The sequence below is a fragment of the Miscanthus floridulus genome, chromosome 3, assembly GCF_019320115.1.
Source record: "Miscanthus floridulus cultivar M001 chromosome 3, ASM1932011v1, whole genome shotgun sequence".
Taxonomy (NCBI): Eukaryota; Viridiplantae; Streptophyta; class Magnoliopsida; order Poales; family Poaceae; genus Miscanthus; species Miscanthus floridulus.
Genome location: NC_089582.1, coordinates 141,455,458 through 141,479,088, shown reverse-complemented (window position 1 = coordinate 141,479,088; position 23,631 = coordinate 141,455,458). Strand labels below are relative to the sequence as shown.

Here is a 23,631-nt window from a genome sequence, read left to right as displayed (position 1 = left end):
TATTATTCAATTTTTTACCAGTATTTTATTACAAAAGATATAAAGAATTATTCAATTTTTCCAAGGACCAGTAACGAATCACTGGGGCACTGGGAACGCAGCAGCTGCTGTGCATGAGCTAGATCAAATGGAAGCAATGACGACGTAGACTCCAGAGTAACAATTAGCACTATTGAATCAAACAGGCCTTGAGTAGCATCCGCAGGTGTTGCAAGTGCAAATTCCAACATCCCAGACGCACCATGAATCCATGATCGAAAATATAACACTAACTGAACGCACCCATTGTAAAGCACAATCCAGAAGAAAGGGCTACATAAAACTGCATTGCAGGGTAGATTCAAAATGCATCTACAATAAGTGCGATAAGACGCTATTACAATAAAGCGCGATAGGAGCAGCAGCAAGACGAACCCAACGAGTCTTAGTGCAAAAATGCTGACATGCTGTCAACTTGCTGCATTTACACCATCTCTTGGACCCAAATCCCTGATGTTTTGTCACCATCTTAGTTTTGACAAACCATGGTACTCTATAGAATGCCAAAATTACACGTGTTTTGGAGATACCACGGAATTCTTAGCTCCAAAATACCACGTACCCAATGTCCCAATCAGGCCTTCCCTCACAGCAAACTACTAAAGCCTTTCAAGTTTCAACACACTACCAGCTAAATGTAGGGACAAGGACGGTGCAGTAGTTCTTCCTAGAGCTGCAGCTGCTGGTCTGGTAGAGTCAGGTGCGAGAATAGAACCTGTCGGTCGACGTGCAGTGACAAGAGTACGGTTGCATCTGAAAACAGCTGTGACAAGTACAAGATGCCAAAATACCAGCTTAAGCGACAAACTAGAGCCCACTATCCCCTCTTACCATTGTCGTGAGCTGCACGTTTAGCAGATACCTCCTCTTCTGACAGTGGCATGTAGTAAACCCTTGGGTACGCCTGTGTCTTCTTGAAGAGTTCATCCAGTGTCCGGGCAGGTTCCAGCTTCATTGGAGGAGGGGGAGGAAGGCTCTCCCTTGCTGGTCCAGGATCAGAGGTGGGAGGCAGCTTGGCAAATGGTTCTGGAGTGGGCAACAAACCCCTTGAAGTAGCAGGAGCATGGGGAGGTACTAGGGTTTGGTTAGCCTCTGGCTGTTGGAAGGTTGCTGCCAGCGGTGCTGCAACTGTGCTCGGACTGATCGGCACTTGAGATGGCAGAGGAGTTTCAAGTTTGAGCTTTACCTCTTCTGGATAGACAAATTCAGCGATCAAATAGTTGTGGTTGTTTGGGGGCCACTGGAGGTTGTAGACAGCATTCCTCGTAGCCACAGCTTCCTCCACTGAAGAGTACTGCGAATCAGAGAGGTAGGAGAAGCAGGCACATCAAAGCCATGCTACTAAAAGGAATAAACAACAAAAAGGCAACATATCACGAAATGCTCTGAGCGTATCATGAACAACCAGACAACAAAGCTACCATTCGTCTAAAACCAAAGTTATCAACAGTGACTGAATCAAGCTCAATTGTAAGTTTGTAAACGATGTAGTCTGCAAGTTGTGCTTGTAAAACTGCCTACTATCGAGCATACAGAAAGCAAGATTTATGCAGGGTGAAAAGGCTATAAATGGTCAAAAACAAGTTTTCTAAGAAAATACACCAACATCAACATTAAGTTAGTTTCATTAAATCCACCATGAAACGCCTCAACAGATTATTTATTTGGAATTAGAGTTGGTAATATATTTTTTCTACAAATTTGGTCAAACTTAGAGAAATTTGACTAGGACAAAACTAAAACGACCTAAATTTTGGCCTTTGGAACAGAGCAAGTACTTAAGATAATATTCCCTACATTTGCTGTATGGAAGTGTTAGCTTTACATGACACACCCTCCAGAAATTATAGGCTGTTTTGTCCATTCTAGATACACTTTTGCTATGCATCTAGATATAAGCTATGTCTAGATACATAGAAAACTATGCATCTAGAAAACCCAAAACAACCTATAATTTGGAATTGAGGTAATACAATATGTGTATTGACAACAAAATAAACCATCAATTGGAGAAATGGCAAATCTGTTCAGGGGAAGAATAAGGAGGTAACATAGGGTAAGGAAGATAAGATCATACTGTGACGTAGCAGTGGGTCTTGATTTGATCCATCCAAAAGCTGCAGACAGATCCAGTTTTACCAAGAAGTTCTTGCACAGCTTTCAGAGTAAATGGGCGCACAAACCGATCAATTCTTAACGAAGTTGTTGCTGATGTTTTGGCAGGTGGTACTGCAGTATGAGATAAGAATTAGATAGAAACAGTGAATTTCTTACTGTTTTGAACAGGTAGAAGAACCTCACCAATCCGCTCCTTTGGAGAATTTCTTCTTGCAATTTGTATTGGGCCTGCCAAAAGAACGTTCCGGAGCAGGACAAATAACTTCCTTCTGAGTACCAGTACTAGTTATTTTGGATGCTTGTTGATCAGAAATATTGACAGCATCCTTGTTCCATAGGCGCTGGCGTTTGATTGGCTCATTATTTTCAATGACTTCTTGATCTGTTCATTTAACAGCGAGTTAAAACAAAGTCAAGAATTATACTTGGAATGAGTAGTGCCACAAAAGCCAAAAGTTTGACATGATGATCACTAGTCTTACTAGAGAACTACAATAAGTGTCATATACCTCTAGAAAGGAGTAGAGAACCAGGAAACATAAATGTACAATTGTTCTATGCAATATATACTAAAGGGAAAAAAAGACGAAAGTGTAAGGATCACGAAACAGAAATCTGGACACTCATAGCACTGCACAATCACACAAATCCTTTTAACATGTTACAGAAGGCATAATGATAACGAGAGAATAGAACAGGAATATAAATATGTGATTATAAGTACAAGAACATAGTAAATGCCACTCTCAATATACTGTCAACAAATTATCACTAACCTTCAGGCTTCCTTTTTCAGTTGGAGTTGGTGGCTTCTCTTCAGTGACAACTTCCTTTGAGTGTGCAGAGGAACCCTCAGCATGAGTATCAAGGAGAGAAATCTCTTTAAACACATGCTCTGAAGTAACCTCTGTCTTTCCTATAAGATCATCAGGTTTGATATAGGAATCGGCATGCTTACTTTCCATCACATCCTCATCCATTGATTCATCACCTGAGCAGCCGAGCCAACCAGAGAGCTTGAGTCGAAGCGGTTGTGGCAGCGATGTACTCCGCCTCGCAACTGGACAGAGCCACCACTTACTGCTTGACCGACTGCCAGCTGATCAGACACTTGCCAAGGAAGAATAGCGTCCCGCTGGTGCTCTTGCTTGTGTCGATGTCGCCGGCGAGGTCGCTGTCGCTGTACCCAATGAAGTGCTCCGCACCGGGACACCTCGGGTAGTGCAAGCCGTAGTCGGAAGTGCCCGCGACGTAGCAGAGGATCCTCTTGACGGCCTGCTCGTGCTCTGTCATCGGTCGCTGCATGAACCGACTGACATAGCCAACGGCGAACGCTAGGTCTGACCGCGTGTGGACGAGGTAGCGAAGGCTGCCCACAATGCGTCGGTACCGCATGGCGTCGACCTCCTTCGCCGTGCTATCGCGGCTTAGCTTCAGCCTCTCCTCCATGGGAGTGTGAGCTGGGTTGCAGCCGGTGAGCCCGCCCAACTCGACGATGTGCTTGGCGTAGGCGGTCTGGCGAAAAGGGAGATGCCGGAGCTGTCCTGGTGGACTTCGATCCCCAGGTAAAAGGAGAGAAGGCCCAAGTCGCTCATCTGGAAGGTTGCCTTCATCTCCTCCTTGAACGTCTCCACCTCGGCCTCCTTGGTGCCGATGATCACCAAGTCGTCAATGTAGACGCCTACCAATAGGGCGTTGCCTCCCTTGCCCCGTCGGTAGACAGTAGCCTCATGAGGACTCTGTTGAAACCCCATTTGCTTGAGAGTGGAGTCCAGCTTGGTGTTCCAAGCTCGTGGCGCCTACCGCAAGCCATAGAGGGCCTTGCGTAGGCGGAGAACCTTGTTCTCCTTGCCGGGGATGACGAATCCCGACGGTTGGTGGACGTAGACCTCCTCCTTCAGGTCACCGTTGAGGAAGGCGGACTTGACGTCCATGTGGTGCACACGCCAACCCTCCTGGGCCGCCAGCGTGAGGAGACGAACGGACTCCATCTGCGCGACGGGAGCGAAAACGTCATCGAAGTCGACTCCCTCCTGCTGGACAAACCCACGCGCCACCAGACGCGCCTTGTGCTTGATCACCGCCCCGGCCTCATCCTTCTTGAGTTTGTAGACCCACTTAAGGGTGATGGCGCGGTGGTCGGTGGGAAGATCCGCCAGCTCCCACGTCCGGTCCCGCTTGACCGTGTCCATCTCCTGCTACATCGCGGCGCGCCATGCCGCGTCTCCCTCTGCCTCAGTGAAGGAGCGAGGCTCGCTGTCCTCGCGCGCCAGGTGCAGCTCTGCCTTGAAGTCGTGCATCGCTAGTCCAGGGACGGGCTGATCACCAAAGATGTTGTCCAAGGTGCGATAGCGTAGAGGCTCGTCATCGTGGTAGGCATCGACGCGGTCCTCGTCGTCGGATAGTGGAGTGGCAAACTCCACCGTGCGCTGCTCGTCACGGACCAAAACTACTGGTGCCGATCTCGGAGGTGTGGGCGCCGATGTAGGAGATTGGGGAGCCGGTGTAGGAGAGGGGGCATAGCTGGTGGTACAGGTGGTGGAGGACTTGCTGGTGGTGTAGGCGGTGGAGTACTCGCCGGAGCTGATGGCGAGCCGGGTGCTAAGGTAGATGAGCTCAGTGAAGATGAGCTATTAGCTCCCTCGGCTTCCTCGAAGTGGATGTAGTCGAGCCGTCGTCCACCGCCTTGTCCCAGGCCCAGCCTCGCCCTTCGTCGAACACGATGTCCTGGGAGATGCGGACGCGCTGTGTCGCAGGGTCGAGGATGCGGTAGGCCTTGACGCCCTCCACGTAGCCGATGAAGACCCCTGGCGTGCTCCGGTCGTCGAGCTTGTTAACGTGGTTGAGCTCCTTGGCGAAGGCGAGACAGCCGAAGACACAGAGGTGGCTCACCACCAGCTTGAGCCCATGCTAGGCCTTGTATGACGTCTTGCTGTCAAGGGCCTTGGTGGGCGAGCAGTTGAGGAGATGGGTGACAGTCATCACCGCCTCCCCCCATTAGATTGCTGGCATCCCTCTCTGCTTGAGGAGGGCACGGGCGGTGGCCACCACCATCTGGTTGCGGCGCTCAACGATGTCATTCTGCTGTGGGGTGTACGGTGTGGAGAAGTGGCACTGGATCCCCTCGTCGGCACAGTACGCCGTGAACTCACCGCCGTTGTCGGTGCGTAGCACTAGAAGCTTGTGGCTGCACTCCTTCTCCGCAGCAGCTTGATGGCGCTTGATGGCATCCGCAACCGCCGTTTTGGTGTCGAGCAGGACCGCCCACATGTAGCGGGACACGTCGTCGACGAGGAGCAAGAAGAAGCGCCGGCCTCCAGGTGTGGCCGGTGTCATGGGGCCACAGAGGTTGCCGTCATGAGCTCCAGCTTCTCCTTAGCGCGGAAGCTCGCCTGGCGGGGGAAGGGGAGCCGTCGCTGATTGGTGAGGACACAGGTGTCGTAGAACTGCTCCACGTGCTCGACTCACGGCATGCCCTGCACCATCTCCTTGTTGCCGAGCTGCTTGAGGGCCTAGAAGTTGAGGTGCCCAAATCGCTCGTGCCACCGCTAGGCGTCGTCGTCGCAGAGGGCTACAAGACACACGGGCTGCGCCACCTGCACGTGGAGGACGTAGAGGCGGTTGGCGCCTCTGTTCACCTTGATGAGAAGGCAACGATGGCGATCCCAGATACGCAAGATTCCGTGCTCGATCTCCACGAGCGAGCCGTTCTCATCTAGCTGACCCAAGCTGATGATGGAGTTCCTCAGCGCGGGGATGTAGTAGATGCCGGTGAGCAGCCGGTGCTCATCGGTCTTTGCGGTAAAGACGACGGAGCCAACACCCTTGATCTCCACGGCGGAGGCATCCCCAAACTTGACGGAGCCTCGCCCACCAGAGTCAAGCTCAGAGAAGAACTCCCGCCGCTCGGTCATGTGGTGGGTGGCGCCGGTGTCGAGGTACCAGCCGTCGATCTTGTCGTCATTGGACCCGTTGCCGAGGAAGACGTGGGCCCATGGCTCGTCGAGATGGAGCGCGGTGGCGGTCGGCACAGGAGAGGAGTATGGCTCGATGCTCCTGTGCATGAAGAACAAAGCTGCCTCGTCACCCTCCTGCGCTTACGCGACGTGTGCTTGACCACCGTGCTTCGCCTGCCGGCAGTCCTTGGCCCAATGGTCGGTCCTCCCGCAGTTCTTGCAGGTGTCGTCATGGGTGGCTTTGCGCTTGCCGTCAGCGCCGTCAGGAGCGCCACCACGCGCCTTGTCTCACTTGCACGGTCGGCGCTTGCGACTGCTCGACGAACCTGAGGCCTCCCCCTTCTTTCGCTGTCGCTGGCGTGCGAGCCACTGCTCCTCGGTGAAGAGAAGCTTGTCACCGATGGTGACCGGCTCTGAGGGAGGCAGCTGCTCGCGGTTGTCGACGGCCTTGAGGCAACCCGTCACCTCCTCGATCGACAGCTCGGAGAAGTCCAGCAACATCTCGATCGTGATAGCGACCTGCGAGTACTTTTTGGGAACGACGCGGAGGAACTTCTCGACAGCTCTCTTCTCGTCGATGTTGTTGTCGTCGTACCGCGCCAACTGCTGCATCAGGGTGTTGAGGCGGAGAGCAAAGTCATCGACGTCCTCACCCGGCTTGAAAGCCCTGTTCTTCCACTCCTGACGTAGCTTCTGAAGCGTGGACCTGCGGAAGCGGTTGCTGCCGATACGTACCGCGGCGATGGCGTCCTAGGCATCCATGGCAGTCCGTTTGTTCGTGAGGGAGGAGTGCATCTCCGTCGGAACAGCAGCAAGAAGCGCCTCCAGCGCTCGTCAATCCTCCTCGCAGTCGACGTCGCCGTACCGGACAACGTCCCACATGTGTCGCGTCTGCATCTTCACCTTCATCACCATAGACCACTCGGCGTAAGTTGGTCTTGGTGAGCATGGGACATCCGCCGCGCCGGCGTCGTTGAAGACGGTCTGCACGGCGGGAGGAGAGCCGGCGGCCACGGCGACCACGGCGCCGGTCCGTGGAAGGCGAGGCGCGCCGCCTGCGAGGGCTCCGCGCGCCAGCATCCCGTCCGTCCAGCTCAAAGTCGTCCAAATCGCGTCCGTACCGCGCCCGTGCATCCCGCGCTGCGAATTCGTGCTCCGCCTCCATCCGCTCGATCCGCTCCTGCTCGTGTTGTGCCTCCAGTGCCCGCTCGATCCGAGGGTCGCGTGCCACACGGGCGCCCGCATCCGACCGCGCGCTCGAGCGCCCGCGTCCGTACGCGCGGCTCGAGCGCCCACGTCCGTACGCGCGGCTCGAGCGCCCACGTCCGCATCGCCTCGAAGTCGCAAGCCGCCCAACCTCATCCACCGAAGCCACGCCTGTCCGCGCCGTCGAAGCCGTGTCGGTCCGTGCCCGCCTCCGCACGTAGGGCCGCTGCTGCAGCCGCCGCCGCCTGGGCAGCTACCACCGCCTGCCTCCCTGGCCGTCGCGGCAGCCCGCTCGGACGCGAGCTCTGCGGCCGCGAGCCGCTCCGCCTGGACGCTGTAGCCTGCAGCGCCGCCGCCTCCCGCTCCCTCCTCTCTGCCTCCGCGAGCTGCGCCGCCCTCACGTCCTCATCGCGAGCCAACCACGCCGCGTCGTCCGCCCGCCGCGCGTCCCACGCAGCAGCTTGCCGGCGCCGCCCAGAAGAAGTCGCTGACTCAACGGAGGAGTGGGAGGACTGGGAGGAATGGGAGCGATGTGACATACCGTCGGGATTGGGATGGGTAGGATTAGAACCATATGAACTTAAACTTAGGCTTTACATATCATTTGTTAGAACCAAATCATAAATTTGGGGCTGGAATTTCTATTTCATTAGCCTTACCTTAACTATGGTAGAATGAGGATACGTATAGGATAGCTTGCTTGCAACTTAAAAAAAGCTACAATATATTCTAGAGATGCTAAATTAAATGCTAAAGCAAGATAGGATAAAAATAAAAATCGACATAGCCATCAACTGCCTAGATAAGTATTAGGTAAGACATCAGCGTCCTCCTTGGGAGCGCAAGGACTTTTGCCACTGCCACAATATGTTCCTTAGGATAAGCACGCAATGCAGTAGCATCAGACAGTATTGATACTTCTTCCTGTTCAATTTTGCAGTCTACCTTGGCACCCAACTCAACATTAGTGTCCCATCTGATCCTACGTATACTGGCCTCGTTTATGTGCCCTTAAACCCGGTTTGATCCGCTTATTTTTTCATCTGGAACAGTGCTTTTCTCTCATAAATTCCTCCAGCATTTTTTCAAACCATCCAGATTCCTCCAGAACAGATGAAAAAAATAAGTGGATCAAGCCGGGTTTAAAGGCACGCGAACGGGGCCAGTATGTGTAGGACCAGATGGGACATCATCAATGATCATTTTTTTGCTTGTGTCATCTTCTGGCTCAGCAACTGCAACAGCATCAGAATCCTCATTATCACTATGCAACATATCATCAGGAGGTGCGGGTTCATCTTCCAGTTTTAGAATCTTGCTGTGCTCATCGAGGCCCAACTTGATGTCACCACCAGTAAGATTAGAAGGTTCATCATCAACAGCCATTTTCTTATTGGTGTCATCTTCCGGGGTTTTCTCAATAGCATCGCCATGACCTTCAGAGTGTGAATTTACTTCCTTCACTATAGTATTACCACTTGAAGTTGAATCCGGACCATTACCATTGGTTTCATCAGTTGCGACTGTATTGACTAGAGAAGACTCAACTTCTACAACATCCAAACTTCTCTGACTAGATTCTGCAGTACCAACCACAAGGCCTTTTGCCGCAGCCACAATACGTTCCTTAGGATAAGCATGCAATGCAGCAGCATCAAACAGTGTTGATACTTCTTCCTGTTCAATTTTGCAGTCTACCTGGGCACCTAACTCCACATTAGTATGTGTAAGACCAGATGGTACATCATCAATGATCATTTTTTGCTTGTGTCATCTTCTGGCTCAGCAACTGCAACATCATCAGAATCCTCACGATGACTATGCAATTTCATATCAGGAGGTGCGAGTTCATCTTCCAGTTTTAGAATCTTGCTGTGCACATCGAGGCCCAACTTGATGTCACTACCAGTAAGATCAGAAGGTTCATCATCAACAGCCATTTTCTTATTGGTGCCATCTTCTGGGGTCTTCTCGATAGTATCGTCATGACCTTTAGAGTGTGGATTTGCTTCCTTCACTATAGTATTACCACTTGAAGCTGAATCTAGACCATCACCATTGGTTTCATCAGTTGCAGCTGTATCGACTAGAGAAGACTCAACTTCTGCAACAGCATCCAAACTTTTCTGACTAGCTTCTGCAGTACCAACCACAGCCTCCAGAGTAACTTCTGAAGTAGCAAATGTACTTTCATCATAAGCTTCTGTAACAGAGATAACAAGATCTGCCCCCTGTTTCACAACCTCAGAAGCACCTTTATCAACATGTTGCTCAATTGAAGCCTGGTTAACAGATGCAACAATGGAACCAGGAGTTTCACCTCCATCCGGTTCCTCAGGAGGGGAAGTTACAACAGTTGCTTTTCCCTCACTATCAAGTATCTCATCCTGCATGGCCTCAAAGAGCCTCTTCAAAAGATCATCCTTCAGACCACTGACAGGCAGATACCTTCGCTCAAGCTCATCCTTAAACTCCGTAACCGTCCACTGATCAATTGGTCTGTTGTTCAATACAGGATATGTCGACATTGTGACTGCAAAAAGTTTTCCCAGTAGAGCCGGTAAGAAGTAGCTTAAATTGTAGCAAAAGTTACACAAGATTTCCAAGAGCAAAATCAAGCAGGCTTCTACAGTTCCAATGAGACAAAATCATCTATATCATATCATAGGATACCAATATATGAATCAAATTAAGCATTGTATATTCTTGAGTAGCAACAACAGGAATATAAGGTTTAAAAGAGTACCATCCATCTTATTTACTTGCATTCTAATTACTCCAGTGATGTACATTTTATACATTAAGAAAAATAGTTCTTCAAAACCCCTGGCTCTTATATGTGGATGCACTTTTACAGTGATAATCTCTAAAGTTTATGCGATTTTTTACCCTGTGAATTTGACAAGAGCTGAATGCTAAATGTAGGTGGGGAAATACTCATAATTTTATCCATATATCGTCCATATTAATAGCAAAATTCAGTTAATTTCTGCACATCAGCGAAATAGGAAACTACATATGAGAAAGTCTTCAATAAAACAAGCTGATCCTGAGGCAGAGGTTCACAACAAACAGCATTGCAAAAGACCAAACGATATCCCGGAACAGGAGGTAGCTGACGAGCAAACTACATAGATAATAGATCGCATTTCAATCCTGCCCACAAGCATTATATGCCCAAACCATCATTCACAGACATCCAAATAAAATCCGCTAATAGACCCAACTGCACAGTGCCAAAAAAACGCATCGGCAATCAGAAAAAATTCTAAAAATCTCAGTCGGATGGGATTTCACGTACCAACAACCGCGGAGACTGATGCCTAGCGCACACCGTACTCCTCCAGCCCTCGAAGTTCCAAAAACCTACAAGCACATGCATCCATCAGATCAAACCCCTAGTAGCAAAACCCTAGTGAAAATCACAAAAACAAAACGAGGGGGAGAATGCATGGACCACCCGCCGGGAAATCGCCGAGGCCACACGATCCTGAAACGAAACAACAAAAAACACTCCGAAAAAATCCGGGGGAAATCCCAAAAAAGAAAAACAGCAACGAAGAGCGGAAGAAGGGGATCGGAGACTGCGAAAGATCAAAAACAAGGAGAGCAGATCGAGCTGTCGCGCGCTCGAGAATCCCCGCCACCACTCGTGGCGGATTATGATTTCGGTTTCGATTTCTACGAGGAGACACATGGGTTTATGGCTTTGTTCGGCTGATACATGAGCCGCCTGATAAGCCGGCTAAAGCTATTTTATTGTGAGAAAAAAATACTATAGATTCTAGCTGATAAGCCGGCTGATAAGTTTAGGCGAACAGGGAGAACAGATGGCGTCTGTTTGGGGATTTTTTAACTTTTTGCCATTCTTACCCCATTGGCACTCCTCCGTTTGCCATCTTTATACGCGCCCCTACATATTTGCCATCGCAAACAGTAACACTCCTACGTTTTTGTCATTTTTGCTGAGGTGGCACGCCAGCGTGGCAGGGAGCCTGAGAAGGCCTACAAAGCATGCGAAATGACCTATGTACCCCTGCTACTTCTCTCCCTCCAATCGCTGACACGCGGGCCCCACATGTCCGCTTCGTCTTCAACCCCCGCCATCACCCGCTCAGCATCGGTGGCGGCACGTACAGCGCCATCCCGTCCTCGACGGCGGCCCCACCGGGCACCGCGCAGCTGGCCACGTTCGTCTCCATCATCAGGCGGTGTCGTGGTGGACAGGTCGCCGCTGCAGCGTCGTCGGACGGCTGGCAGGAGGACGGGTGGGTGGTGTGCAGGGTGTTCAAGAAGAAGCACCACCACAAGGAGTCATCAGGCGGAGGCGGGGGCAACAAGCACGGCAGTAACAATGAGCACGGGCACGCCGTCAGCAAGGGTGCGGCTGCTGCTGTGGCTGCAGCAGCGGCGCACCAGCACCAGCACCAGCACCACGGTGGGCTGCAGTACTCCTCCAGCGACGACGCGCTGGACCAGATCCTGTAGTACATGGGTAGGTCCTGCAAGCAGAAGCACGAGCTGCTGTCGCCGTCGCCGCCGCCGAGGCGGGCGATGTCTAGGTACCTCCGGCCCATCAAGACCGTGCTGGGCGGGCACGGGGTCATGAAGCTGCCCCCGCTCAAGAGCCCGTCCGTGGCCGCGGCGGCGCTGACGACGCCGCTGCAGCACGCCGTCTCAGGCAACGCTGCCGCCGCAGCCGGGGTCGTCGTCGACGACCTCCTCGGCCTCCACCGCGCCGGCGGGATCGAGATCATGGACTGGGCCATGATGGACCAGTTGGTGGCGTCGCACCTGAACGGGCAGGCACCCGACGACGTCGTGCCCGCCACAAACCACCTCGGCAGCTGCTTCGACGACGCCACCGGCGCCGACGACGCGGACGACGCCAACCTCGTCTTCTACTCCGCCGCTGGCTCCAGCGGCGCTGGCAGCGACGACGACCTGTGGAGCTTCACGCAGTCCTCGGCTTCGGCAGCGGCGACGGCCGCCATGTCGACGACACCGCCTGATGATGGAGACGGACGTGGCCAGCTGCGCGGTGCCCGGTGGGGCCGCCGTCAAGGACGGGATGGCGCTGTACGTGCCGTCGCCGATGCGGAGCGGGTGATGGCGGGGGGGTGAAGACGAAGCTGACATGTGGGGCCCACGCGTCAGCTATTGGAGGGAGAGAAACAACAGGGGTACATAGGTCATTTCGTATGCTTTGTAGGCCTTTCAGGTTCCCTGCCACGCTAGCGTGCCACCTCAGCAAAATTGACAAAAAAAATAAGAGGGTTACTGTTTACGATGGTAAATATGTAGGAGCACGTATGAATATGACAAATAGAGGAGTGGCATCAGGCAAAAAGTTAAAAATCCTGTCTGTTTGCGCTTGCGCCGCTTGTGGCGCCCAGTAGCCTGGAAATGGAGAACAGCCAAACGCCAGGGTGCTGTCGCCTGACAGATGGGGGCCACGCATGGCATCAGTCATCAGCACGCGTTCCCCTCGTCACGTACTCACGTGTACGAAAATACGTTTTCGCTCTTTTACTATAAGCGCCATCTCGAACCCGAACTGGCTCGAGCCTCGAACCCTAACCCCCACCACGTAATTCCTTGGAATTACCAAAATGCCACTCTTCTTCTCCAAATTCGCACCATTGGTCCCCCGCGTCCGCCGCCTCTCCACCGCCGCGGCGACAGCCGCCGGCGAGGATCCTAAGCTGTCGCGAATCGCGGATGAGCTCCTCGCCCTATCCCCCGCCGAGCTGGACGACTATGCGGCGCTCCTGCGCCTCAAGCTCCGCCTCTCGCTCACCTCCAGCACAGCTGCTGGAGCCTCTCCGGCCGGGGCCGGGGACGCCGCGGCTGGAGCCGAGGAGGCCGCGGCGGCGGTGAAGACGGCGTTCGACGTGAAGATCGAGAAGTACGAGGCCGCAGCGAAGATAAAGATCATCAAGGAGGTGCGCGCGGTAACGGACCTGGGTCTGAAGGAGGCAAAGGAGCTCGTAGAGAAGGCGCCCGTCGTGGTGCGCGCGGGGTTGCCCAAAGAGGAGGCAGAGGCGCTCGCCGCCAAGCTCAAGGCCGCCGGTGCCGCCGTAGCACTCGAGTGATCCACGAAGGTGTCGCCTCTTTTTTGTTTCTAGTGTTCTTAGATGATGCAACGACGTGTGCGCCTTAATTTGTTTGAAATGGAATTCAATGGGATTGGAGCGGTCGGGTAGGGGTATACAGGATGCAGGTTCTACTTGCGTTGTTGTAGCTTTGGATAAGCCTCACGCCTAATCACTGATATGAGTGACAGCATTTTCCTAATGGCACAATAGGGTGTTCCTGCACTATGTTCTATATTACAGGCCTGGGTTGGTTTGAACAGCCAGCCTTAAGTAGTTGAATTATTTGTTCATTTCAAGTGGTGCTCAAGTGAAATGTATCCATTATCTTTGTTCTGGTGCATGAAACTGTTTGTCCAACATCGGTTGAGGTGGTTTAGCCATGTCCAAAGGAGACCTCCAGGCACCAGTGCATTGTGGAGTCCTAAGCCAAGCTAATAATATGAGGAGAGGTAGAAGAAGACCGAAATTGACATGGGGAGACAATAAAAAGAGATTTGAAAGCTTGAGATATACCTAAAGATCTATGTTTGAATAGGAGTACTTGGAAAGCAGCTATTGAAGTGCCTGAACCGTGACTTGGGGCTCTTGGTGGGTTTCAACTCTAGCCTACCCTAACTTGTTTGGGACTGAAAGGCCATGTTGTTGTTGTTGTTGATGCATGAAACTGTTTGTGATCATATTATTAAGGGTAAAGCTTGTGTTCTCTTAGGTATCCACCATAGGTTCCATCCATTTCATGTGCTGTTTGAAAGCGATTTTTCATGGTTAGCCCGACAATGAAAACGATTGTTTAAAAGTTAGCCTGAAATGAATGATGATTTCTGTACATTTAAATAGTTCTGTCCAAAGACATAGCTTATATGAAGGTGGTGTATCATTGATAAAGGTGAAAAATACAAGACATCAATCCTTATGTGTTGTATAAATGATATAATGTGCAGCTGTGTGCTACTTCTTACCCTTCATGGTTTGCTTATGCTTAATCACACAATGTTTATTCCTTGGTTTAAGGTAGTCATATAGTATTGTCTTAATTCAAAATTAATGAACAAGATTTTGTGCTTTGAAATGGCTAACCAAACATGTTTGCTTAGCTGTATAATTTTTCCCTTGAATATCGTCAGTCATCCCTACATACTAAATTCAGCTGCCAATTTTCAACTGTGTAAGCCTGTAAAACTTCTTTAAGTGAGCTCTTGGAAATTAGGGGAAATTGGCATGTTTTTGCATCTCTTTATTTGTAGTTGTCTTCTGTAGTAGGTTGTGATAAGCACCGTATGTTTCTTCTTTGTTTGCTGCTTAGCATAAACTGCTCTAGGATCTTATGTGTCATTGTGCCATGTTTTGTCTCCTACTTAATTCATGACAGAGGTATGCTTAGCACGATCTCAAGAAACGAAAGCTTTGCAGTGTCATCCATGAGACCATGATGCATGTCATCGAGAGTATCGCGCAATGGTCTGTAAAAGGTCCAAGACACTGAGGCCCTGTTTGTTTCCGCTTCTTCCAGACACGCTTGGATTATAATCTAAGCGAAGATTTTCTCGCTTCTCGCTTTTCGCTTCTCGTAGTTCAAATCTCTGAAGCGGCTTACCACATAAGCGAGAATCAATAGAAATAAGCAAAGCGTTTGGCGGGATTCTCACTTATTTCCACCGATAAGCCGCTTATAAGCGGAAACAAACAGGGCCTGAGTGTATAGCTTTTGAAGTGTCTATCTACAAGCTTGCCATTTCCTTGTTTTACCCATGTGTGAATGCAATAGTACTTCATAAAATTTAAGGCCCTGTTTGCTTGTCTCATAAGCCGTACTGTTTCAGCGAAAGAACAGTGTTTTTCTCTCACAACGAATCAATAAACAGTACTTTTAGTCATGGCTTTTCAGCGAAGCGAACAGTCTGTTTATCAATTAAGTGCTTGTGCTTCTGAAGGAATGAAATGCTGCAAGCCAGTCTGTTGTTATATGTGCTCTCTTTTAACTGACCCTTTTAAAGATAGTGTTGATGTTTGATAATGCTGTGCTTTTACTGAGAGAGAATTCATCAGTTACTGATCTCCGTTAGCCTTCTTGTCGGTGCTTGACTGTCGCATACCAGACAGTTTATGGTTTCCTATTTGTGATATAATTGCTTATGTGGGGGGTGTAAGTGTGTCATGTCTTTGTACTGAATTGCTCCTCTTCTTAATTAAGCGGCAAAGCTTGTGCCTTTTCATTAAAAAAGGATATAATTGCTCATTATGTTGTTTCAATACTATCTCCATTTCAAAAAAAAAGGTAGGTCGTTTTAGTTTTCTCTAAGGCAAACTTCTCCAACTCTTATCAATTTTAATGAGAAATACTCCAACATCACACTAGCAATTAGTTGGATTAAATCCACCATGAAATATATCTTGATAGTGCATTTATTTTATATTTGTATATGTTAATATATTTTTCTTTGAATTTGGTCATTTAGAAAAGTTCAACTTAGAACAGAGCTAAAGCTAGCTATCTACATATTGGAATGGAGGGAGTACTTGAACTTTGGTGGTGTTGCTTTCATAACTGCAACAGCTGCAATTGCTGTTCAGCTGTTGATATGAACTGTACAGTGGGCAGAGACATCTTCAAGCCTCCGGTGAACTAGTGGTGCAGAACAGGGCGATTTTTTACTACTGAGACCAATGCTAATGTTTGATTTTGCTTATAACCTACTTTTGTTGTAGCAGTTGTATACTTGTATTCATATCGCTGCAAATTCAGCCAAGTTACTGATGCATTTAGGCCTCGTTCGTTTTAGGGCTTGTTCGGTTCGGCCGGTTTAGCCCGGAATGCAGCCCAATCCGGGCGGATTGGAACGGCCCGGAATGGAGTCAGGCCTGGCTTGGATTCGCTGTTCGTTTAGATCTGGTCCGGAATGGAAACAGGCCCGGTTCGGTTTTCCCCCCCTCTGCTCACGGGCCGGATTCATTCCCCACCTCGTCCCCTCCGGAACGGAGCCTGGCCACTCGCTCGGTCTCCTCTCGGTCCTCCCTCTCGCCGCCGTGCAGCCCTCTCCGGCGGCCCCCCTCAACCGAGACCTCCCGTCGGTGCCGTCCCACGACCTCGCCGGCGCGAGCTCCGCCACGGCCTCTCCCTCTCCTTCCCGGCCACGCGGGAGAGCCCCAGGCCGCGCGCGCCAAGGCTCCGCCGGCGCCACGCTCTCGCGAAGGCGCGCGGGGAGAAAAGAAAATGGCGAAGCAAGCGCCTCGGCATGGTGGCGGACGAGGACTCGCCGCTCTCGGCGCCGTCCGTACTCACGGAGGTGGTGGCGCGGTCGTCCCCGATCCTGCCGCCGCTCCGCCGCCCCACGTTCGTCGGCGCCAGCCTGCCGTGCGCCGCCGCCTCCTCCCCGGTGCACGGCGCCGGCCTGGGCATCGGCGCGAAGTGGGAGGAGCAGGACCAGCCGGCCACCACCCACAGCCCGACCTCCGCGCTGCGCTCCCTCGCCCGGCAGCACTCCGCCGCGCTCGCCAGGCTCGTCGCCGCGCCGCCGTCCGCGCTGTCGAGGTCCGTGTCGCGCGCCGAGTGGAGGACCGTGTCCCCGCACGACGACGAGGATCCCGACCGAGATCCCAAGCTGCTCGCGGCCGAGGATGGCTTCACGTGCGGCGCGCTGTACATGTTCATCCCGGGCTTCTCCAGGAAGAAGCCCGCCGCCATCGCCGCTGCGGGCACGACGCGGCCGACTGCCTCGCGATGGAGGTGGCCAAGACCAGCTGCGCCGCGGACGACGCGGAGGCGCCGGTCAAGATGGCGTTCGTGTTCGACGGCGAGCCGCCCGCGTCGGCGACGAGGGGGATACTGAAGAACTCTTCGTCGTTGCGGCTGGACTCGGCCCGGCACGTGAGGTTCTCGACGGCGGTGGCGGCGGACGCGTCGGCGTCGTGCCCGACGTCGCCGTGCATCACGCCGCACCTGGCGAGGGCCAGGGCGGAGTTCAACGCCTTCTTGGAGGCGCAGAGCGCATAGCTGGAGTGTTTCCTCTATGATGATGAGCACTGATATTCTCTTGCGCGGCGACGACCGTGTGGCCACAAGCGGCGAGCATTCCGTCTCGCGGTTGATGCATGGCGGCAATATGTTTCCCGTGCTTCGATTTTGTTTTTCTTAGTGCACGGACACATCTTGTATCTGGGGTGCGAATCAATTTTCGACCTGTTCGTTTTGAGTGGATTGGTAGGATTAAATCCTTGCCGGATTGAGTGACACGGGTGGAATCACTCAAACCGGGCCTGGAAGTAATCCTGGCTGGGATCCAATCCGACTAAGGCCTCGTTCGTTTTAGTCGGATTGGATCCCAGCCAGGATTACTTCCAGGCCCGGTTTGAGTGATTCCACCCGTGTCACTCAATCCGGCAAGGATTTAATCCTACCAATCCACTCAAAACGAACAGGTCGAAAATTGATTCGCACCCCAGATACAAGATGTGTCCGTGCACTAAGAAAAACAAAATCGAAGCACGGGAAACATATTGCCGCCATGCATCAACCGCGAGACGGAATGCTCGCCGCTTGTGGCCACACGGTCGTCGCCGCGCAAGAGAATATCAGTGCTCATCATCATAGAGGAAACACTCCAGCTATGCGCTCTGCGCCTCCAAGAAGGCGTTGAACTCCGCCCTGGCCCTCGCCAGGTGCGGCGTGATGCACGGCGACGTCGGGCACGACGCCGACGCGTCCGCCGCCACCGCCGTCGAGAACCTCACGTGCCGGGCCGAGTCCAGCCGCAACGACGAAGAGTTCTTCAGTATCCCCCTCGTCGCCGACGCGGGCGGCTCGCCGTCGAACACGAACGCCATCTTGACCGGCGCCTCCGCGTCGTCCGCGGCGCAGCTGGTCTTGGCCACCTCCATCGCGAGGCAGTCGGCCGCGTCGTGCCCGCAGCGGCGATGGCGGCGGGCTTCTTCCTGGAGAAGCCCGGTGTAAGAGACAGAGATGGGAGAGAATACTCAGCTCGCGTGTTCATAACAGTGTGCCGGTATAAATACAAAGGCCAGAACAACAGTGGCCGTATACTCCTAACCACTACCCTGAAGACTAGGATCAGCTGAAGAATAGGCATGCACTGACCAGTTCGTATACAACAACTAAACAGCTGATCCTTATCTATGCTAGAGTATCCGAGGGAATTGGCCGTTTACACCCCCCCGCAGTTGGAGCTTCGGTTATCCGTATGCACAAACTGTCTCTGAAATCATTGAACAATGAAGTTGGCAAACCCTTCGTCATGATATCTGCAAATTGGTGGCGAGTAGGGATTTGCAGAACTTGGAACTGACCAAGGGCGACCTTCTCTCTTACAAAATGAATGTCAAGCTCCACATGCTTCGTTCGGCGATGATGCACTGGATTTTCAGCCAAGTAAACTGCAGAGACATTGTCACAATAGATTACCGTGGCCTTGTCGATGCGCACATGCAGTTCGCGAAGCAAATTCCGGAGCCAACAGCATTCCGCGGCGGCGTTCGCCACGGCGCGATATTCAGCTTCAGCGCTAGACCTGGATACCGTCATCTGTCGCTTGGACGACCATGAGACGAGAGAGTCCCCGAGGAACACACAGTATCCCGAAGTTGACCGCCGTGTATCGGGACAGCCTGCCCAATCGGCATCCGAGTACACCTTCAGGTCGGTCGATGGTGACGCAGAGATCTTCAGCCCGTGCTGGATTGTGCCCCTCAAGTAGCGTAGGATCCTCTTGACAATGGTCCAGTGCACATCATGTGGAGCGTGCATATGCAGGCAGGCTTGATTGACTGCATACGCAATGTCCGGCCTCGTCAGCGTCAGGTATTGGAGGGCGCCGGTGATGCTGCGGTAGAAGGATCCATCATCGACAGGATGACCATCAGCGGCTGACAATTTTGGTGTAGCCTCAATTGGTGTGGAAGCAGGCTTGCAGTTTGCCATTCCGGCTCGCTCAAGTATGTCCTCCGTGTACTGAGCTTGACTGAGTGTGAAGCCATTGCTGTCGCGGCGAACCTGGACGCCCAGAAAGAAGTGGAGGGCACCGAGGTCTTTGATTGCGAAGGCCTGACTGAGCTTGTGGACGACCTCGCGCAGCAAGGATGTTGTCGAGGCAGTGAGGATTATGTCATCCACATAGACGAGGAGGTATGCCGCCTGCCCACCGTGACTGAAGATAAACAAGGAGCAGTCGGAACCAGCCGCTGTGAAGCCCATGCTGCGCAGGTGGCTGTCTAGGCGCTGAAACCACGCTCTGGGTGCTTGCTTGAGGCCGTATAAGGACTTGATCAGGAGGCACACATGGTCTGGTCGGGAAGCATCTTTGAACCCAGCAGGTTGATGGCAATAGACTCGCTCGGCAAGATCACCGTGCAGGAACGCATTCTTGACATCGAGTTGGTGAACCGGCCACTGACGGGTCGCTGCAAGGTGAAGTACTGTACGTATGGTTGCTGGTTTCACCACCGGAGAGAAAGTCTGATGGAAATCTACTCCAGGTCGTTGAGAGAACCCTCGGACAACCCATCTGGCTTTGCGCCGCTCGAGCGTTCCGTCGGCGTTGAGCTTGTTCTTGAACAACCACTTCCCGGTGATGACATTGGCATGTGCTGGCCGAGGCACCAGCGTCCAAGTGCCGTTGGCCTGCAGAGCATCATACTCCGCCTGCATCGCTGCTAGCCACTCGGGATCGCGAAGGGCAGCGCGGACGGAGGACGGCGCCGGGGTGATGTCGGCGGTGGTGGCCACGTGCGCGTACTTCGGGTTAGGCAGGTGAATGCCATCCCGCGCGCGTGTGACCATCGGGTGCCGCGGCGCTGGTTCCGGTGTTGACGAAGACGGGCCCGGCTGCGGTGGAGGAGGCTCGACCGTCGATGGCGACTGGTGCTGCGGAGGTGCTGATGCCGCAGCAGGTGATGCGTCACGCGCCGGGGACCCATGCGCCTGGTGACCGCGGACTGAAGCGTCGCGAGGTGGTGACCGCGCACGCTGTCGTGGTTGTCGGGGCGCCGCATGAGCATGTACCACATCATCCGAACATGGTTGGCATGGAGGGTGTTCGAGCAGTGGTGTCGTCTGTTCCTGCGCAAAAGGAAAGCATGTCTCGTCGAAATACACGTGACGAGAGATTAGCACGCGTTTGGTGACTGGGTTATAGCATTTGTAGCCACGCTGATCGTGCGGGTAGCCAAGAAAGATGCAGCGTGCAGAGCGTGGCGCGAGCTTATGGGGTGCGGTAGCTGCTGTGTTGGGGTAGCACAAGCAACCAAAGACGCGGAGGTGTTGGTATTCTGGCGCTGTGCCGAACAGCAGTTCATACGGCGTGGCGTGCGCCCTTGGATGGCACGGGCGGCGGTTGAGTAGGTATGTGGAGGCTGCAAGGGCATCTGGCCAGAAAGTGAGGGGAGCTGAGGCCTGGAAGAGGAGAGCACGAAGTCCATCATTGATGGTACGCAGAGCACGTTCGGCGCGGCCATTTTGCTGTGAAGTATAGGGGCATGTCAGGCGAAGAACAATCCCATTCTGTGCAAAGAATGCGCGAGTGGCTGAGTTATCAAACTCTCTACCATTGTCAGTTTGGAGGCACATAATAGGAACTTGAAACTGTGTGCGCACAAAAGCATGGAAGGAAATAATGGTTGGGAGGACATCTGATTTGTGGCGCAGTGGGAATGTCCAAGCATAGTGAGAGTAATCATCCAACATGACAAGGTAGTATTTATAACCGGAGTTGCTGAAAATGGGAGATGTCCAAACATCACAATGCAACAAATGAAAGGGAAAGCTAGAAACATTATTGGAAACACTAAATGGCAGTCGAACATGCTTGCCGAGGCGGCAGGCGTGGCAAGTATGGCGACTGGATTTGGTGCAGGAAAAGCCAATGGAGCGTGACATCCGCTGGAGCGTGCCCTGGCCTGGATGACCGAGGCGAGCATGCCACAGCGTGCTGTCGTTGGAGGCGAGAAGGGCCGCTGCAGGGCGAGCCGAGGAAGCTGAGGTGGGTGCCGGCGAGCCAGGTAGAGGGTAGAGGTCACCGGAAGAGTCACATCGGAGGAGCGCCATCTTGGTACGAAGATCCTTAATGGAAAAACCCCAGGGGTCAAATTCAACAGAAACTGAATTATCACGGGTTAAAGCACGTACAGAGATGAGATTCTTGATGAGTTGTGGAGCTATTAAAACATTGCGAAGATGAAGGGGGGTTGAGGAAGTGGGAATTGAGGCATGGCCAGTATGCTGAGCAGGAAGGAGTTGTCCATTGCCGACAACAATGTGACGATGGACAGGAGGGGAAGGGGAAGAGTGTAGAATACCGGAGTTGGACGCCATGTGGGACGTGGCGCCCGTGTCGAGGAACCAATCCGATCCGCCCCCACCGGTGTTGTTGAGCGTCATGCCGTTCAGCGCGGAGTAGAGACCGGCAGGCAGGGAGCCCTGCTGGCCGCCGTGGAAGGCGTGATCCGGTGTTGGTGCCGAGTATGCCGCCATCGCCTGCGGAGGGTTGATGCCGGGGCGCGATCCGAGAACACTGGGGCGCCAATTGTTCATGGGCCAGGCCTGAACGACACCCTGCCACGGGTTGTAGGTCGAGGCCCATGGCTGCGTTGGCGCGCCGCCGTGTGGTGCAGGAGGCCGGCCGGAGGAGGAGCCCTGGCCGCCGGAGTTGCTCGGGCGGTTGCGACCGTCGTTGGGCTTGCGCTTCTTGCGGCGATCATTGGGACCGTTGGTGGGGGCCGGTGCAGTTGGTGGAGACGGCGCCACAGGCGTGCTCGACGCGTTCGCGGGGGCGGCCGAGAGAAGGGCCGTCTGCGCCTCCATCTGCAGGGAATGCCGAATGCGATTTTCCTCCTGCAACAAATACGATTTGGTGTAGAGGAACGTCGGCGGCGGGGACATGGTGGAGAGCACTGCGATGGCCTGGCTGAACTTGTTGTTGAGGCCTCGCAGGGTGTTGATGACGAGCGCCGTGTCGGAGACCGCAGCGCCGCAGTCGTAGAGGGTGTCGGCGAGGCGCTTGAGGCGGCCGCAGTACTCGCTGATGTTCATGTCGCCTTGGAATAGGCTGTGGAACTCCTGCTGAGCGTAGACGGCGCGCTGAAGGCGGTTGTCAAGAAACTGCCCGGTGATCGCCGTCCAGGTGGAGTGGGCGGTGGCGTTCGGCCGGTTGACGTCGTTCCAGATCTCCTTCGACACCGTGTTGTAGAGCCAGGAGGTGATGCAGGAATCCACCTGAAGCCACTCCGGGTCGTTGAACATGGCGGCGGCGTCGACCGTGCCATCAATGTGGTTGATGAGGCCGAATTTCTTGATGGTCAGCTCGAAGAAGGAACGCCACTGGCGGAAGTTCCCATCGTCCGTGGAGAGGATGACAGGAACGTGGTTGCGGATGTTCAGCAGCACAAGAGTGGCGGCTGGGGGCGGAGCAGGGTCATTAGGGCCAGCGAATGGGTTGGAGGCACCGGACGCAGCGGAAACAGGACTGGCCATGGCTGAAAAATGGAGAGGAGAGCAGCGGAAGGATGTTGGATCAAGAGTAAGCTGATACCATGTAAGAGACAGAGATGGGAGAGAATACTCAGCTCGCGTGTTCATAACAGTGTGCCGGTATAAATACAAAGGCCAGAACAACAGTGGCCGTATACTCCTAACCACTACCCTGAAGACTAGGATCAGCTGAAGAATAGGCATGCACTGACCAGTTCGTATACAACAACTAAACAGCTGATCCTTATCTATGCTAGAGTATCCGAGGGAATTGGCCGTTTACACCCGGGATGAACATGTACAGCGCGCCGCACGTGAAGCCATCCTCGGCCGCGAGCAGCTTGGGATCTCGGTCGGGATCCTCGTCGTCGTGCGGGGACACGGTCCTCCACTCGGCGCGCGACACGGACCTCGACAGCGCGGACGGCGGCGCGGCGACGAGCCTGGCGAGCGCGGCGGAGTGCTGCCGGGCGAGGGAGCGCAGCGCGGAGGTCGGGCTGTGGGTGGTGGCCGGCTGGTCCTGCTCCTCCCACTTCGCGCCGATGCCCAGGCCGGCGCCGTGCACCGGGGAGGAGGCGGCGGCGCACGGCAGGCTGGCGCCGACGAACGTGGGGCGGCGGAGCGGCGGCAGGATCGGGGACGACCGCGCCACCACCTCCGTGAGTACGGACGGCGCCGAGAGCGGCGAGTCCTCGTCCGCCACCATGCCGAGGCGCTTGCTTCGCCATTTTCTTTTCTC

At 53.5% G+C, this 23,631-nt stretch overlaps 3 protein-coding genes and 2 pseudogenes across 3 annotated transcripts; 3 read left to right on the top strand and 2 right to left on the bottom strand.

The window, feature by feature from the left end:
* Positions 1-8,489: 8,489 nt before the first annotated feature.
* Positions 8,490-11,044, bottom strand: LOC136542641 (uncharacterized). Its single transcript, XM_066535166.1, has 3 exons — positions 10,777-11,044; positions 10,621-10,685; positions 8,490-9,852 (listed from the first exon to the last, which is right to left on the bottom strand). Exon 3 carries the CDS (start codon positions 9,845-9,847, stop codon positions 9,074-9,076), a length of 774 nt encoding a protein of 257 aa, XP_066391263.1. The 5' UTR covers positions 9,848-9,852; positions 10,621-10,685; positions 10,777-11,044; the 3' UTR covers positions 8,490-9,073.
* A 289-nt stretch (positions 11,045-11,333) lies between these two features.
* LOC136544572 (protein SOMBRERO-like) lies at positions 11,334-12,443 on the top strand (annotated as a pseudogene).
* Positions 12,444-12,873: 430 nt separating this feature from the next.
* Positions 12,874-14,059, top strand: LOC136547271 (uncharacterized). The gene has a single exon (XM_066539232.1). The coding sequence runs from the start codon at positions 12,932-12,934 to the stop codon at positions 13,412-13,414; it is 483 nt and encodes a 160-aa protein (XP_066395329.1). The 5' UTR covers positions 12,874-12,931; the 3' UTR covers positions 13,415-14,059.
* A 2,255-nt stretch (positions 14,060-16,314) lies between these two features.
* On the top strand, positions 16,315-17,698 carry LOC136544571 (uncharacterized; annotated as a pseudogene).
* Positions 17,699-21,306: 3,608 nt separating this feature from the next.
* On the bottom strand, positions 21,307-23,153 carry LOC136547270 (uncharacterized). Its single transcript, XM_066539231.1, has 2 exons — positions 21,722-23,153; positions 21,307-21,485 (listed from the first exon to the last, which is right to left on the bottom strand). Exons 1-2 carry the CDS (start codon positions 23,094-23,096, stop codon positions 21,451-21,453), a joined length of 1,410 nt encoding a protein of 469 aa, XP_066395328.1. The 5' UTR covers positions 23,097-23,153; the 3' UTR covers positions 21,307-21,450.
* Between the last annotated feature and the right edge of the window lie 478 nt (positions 23,154-23,631).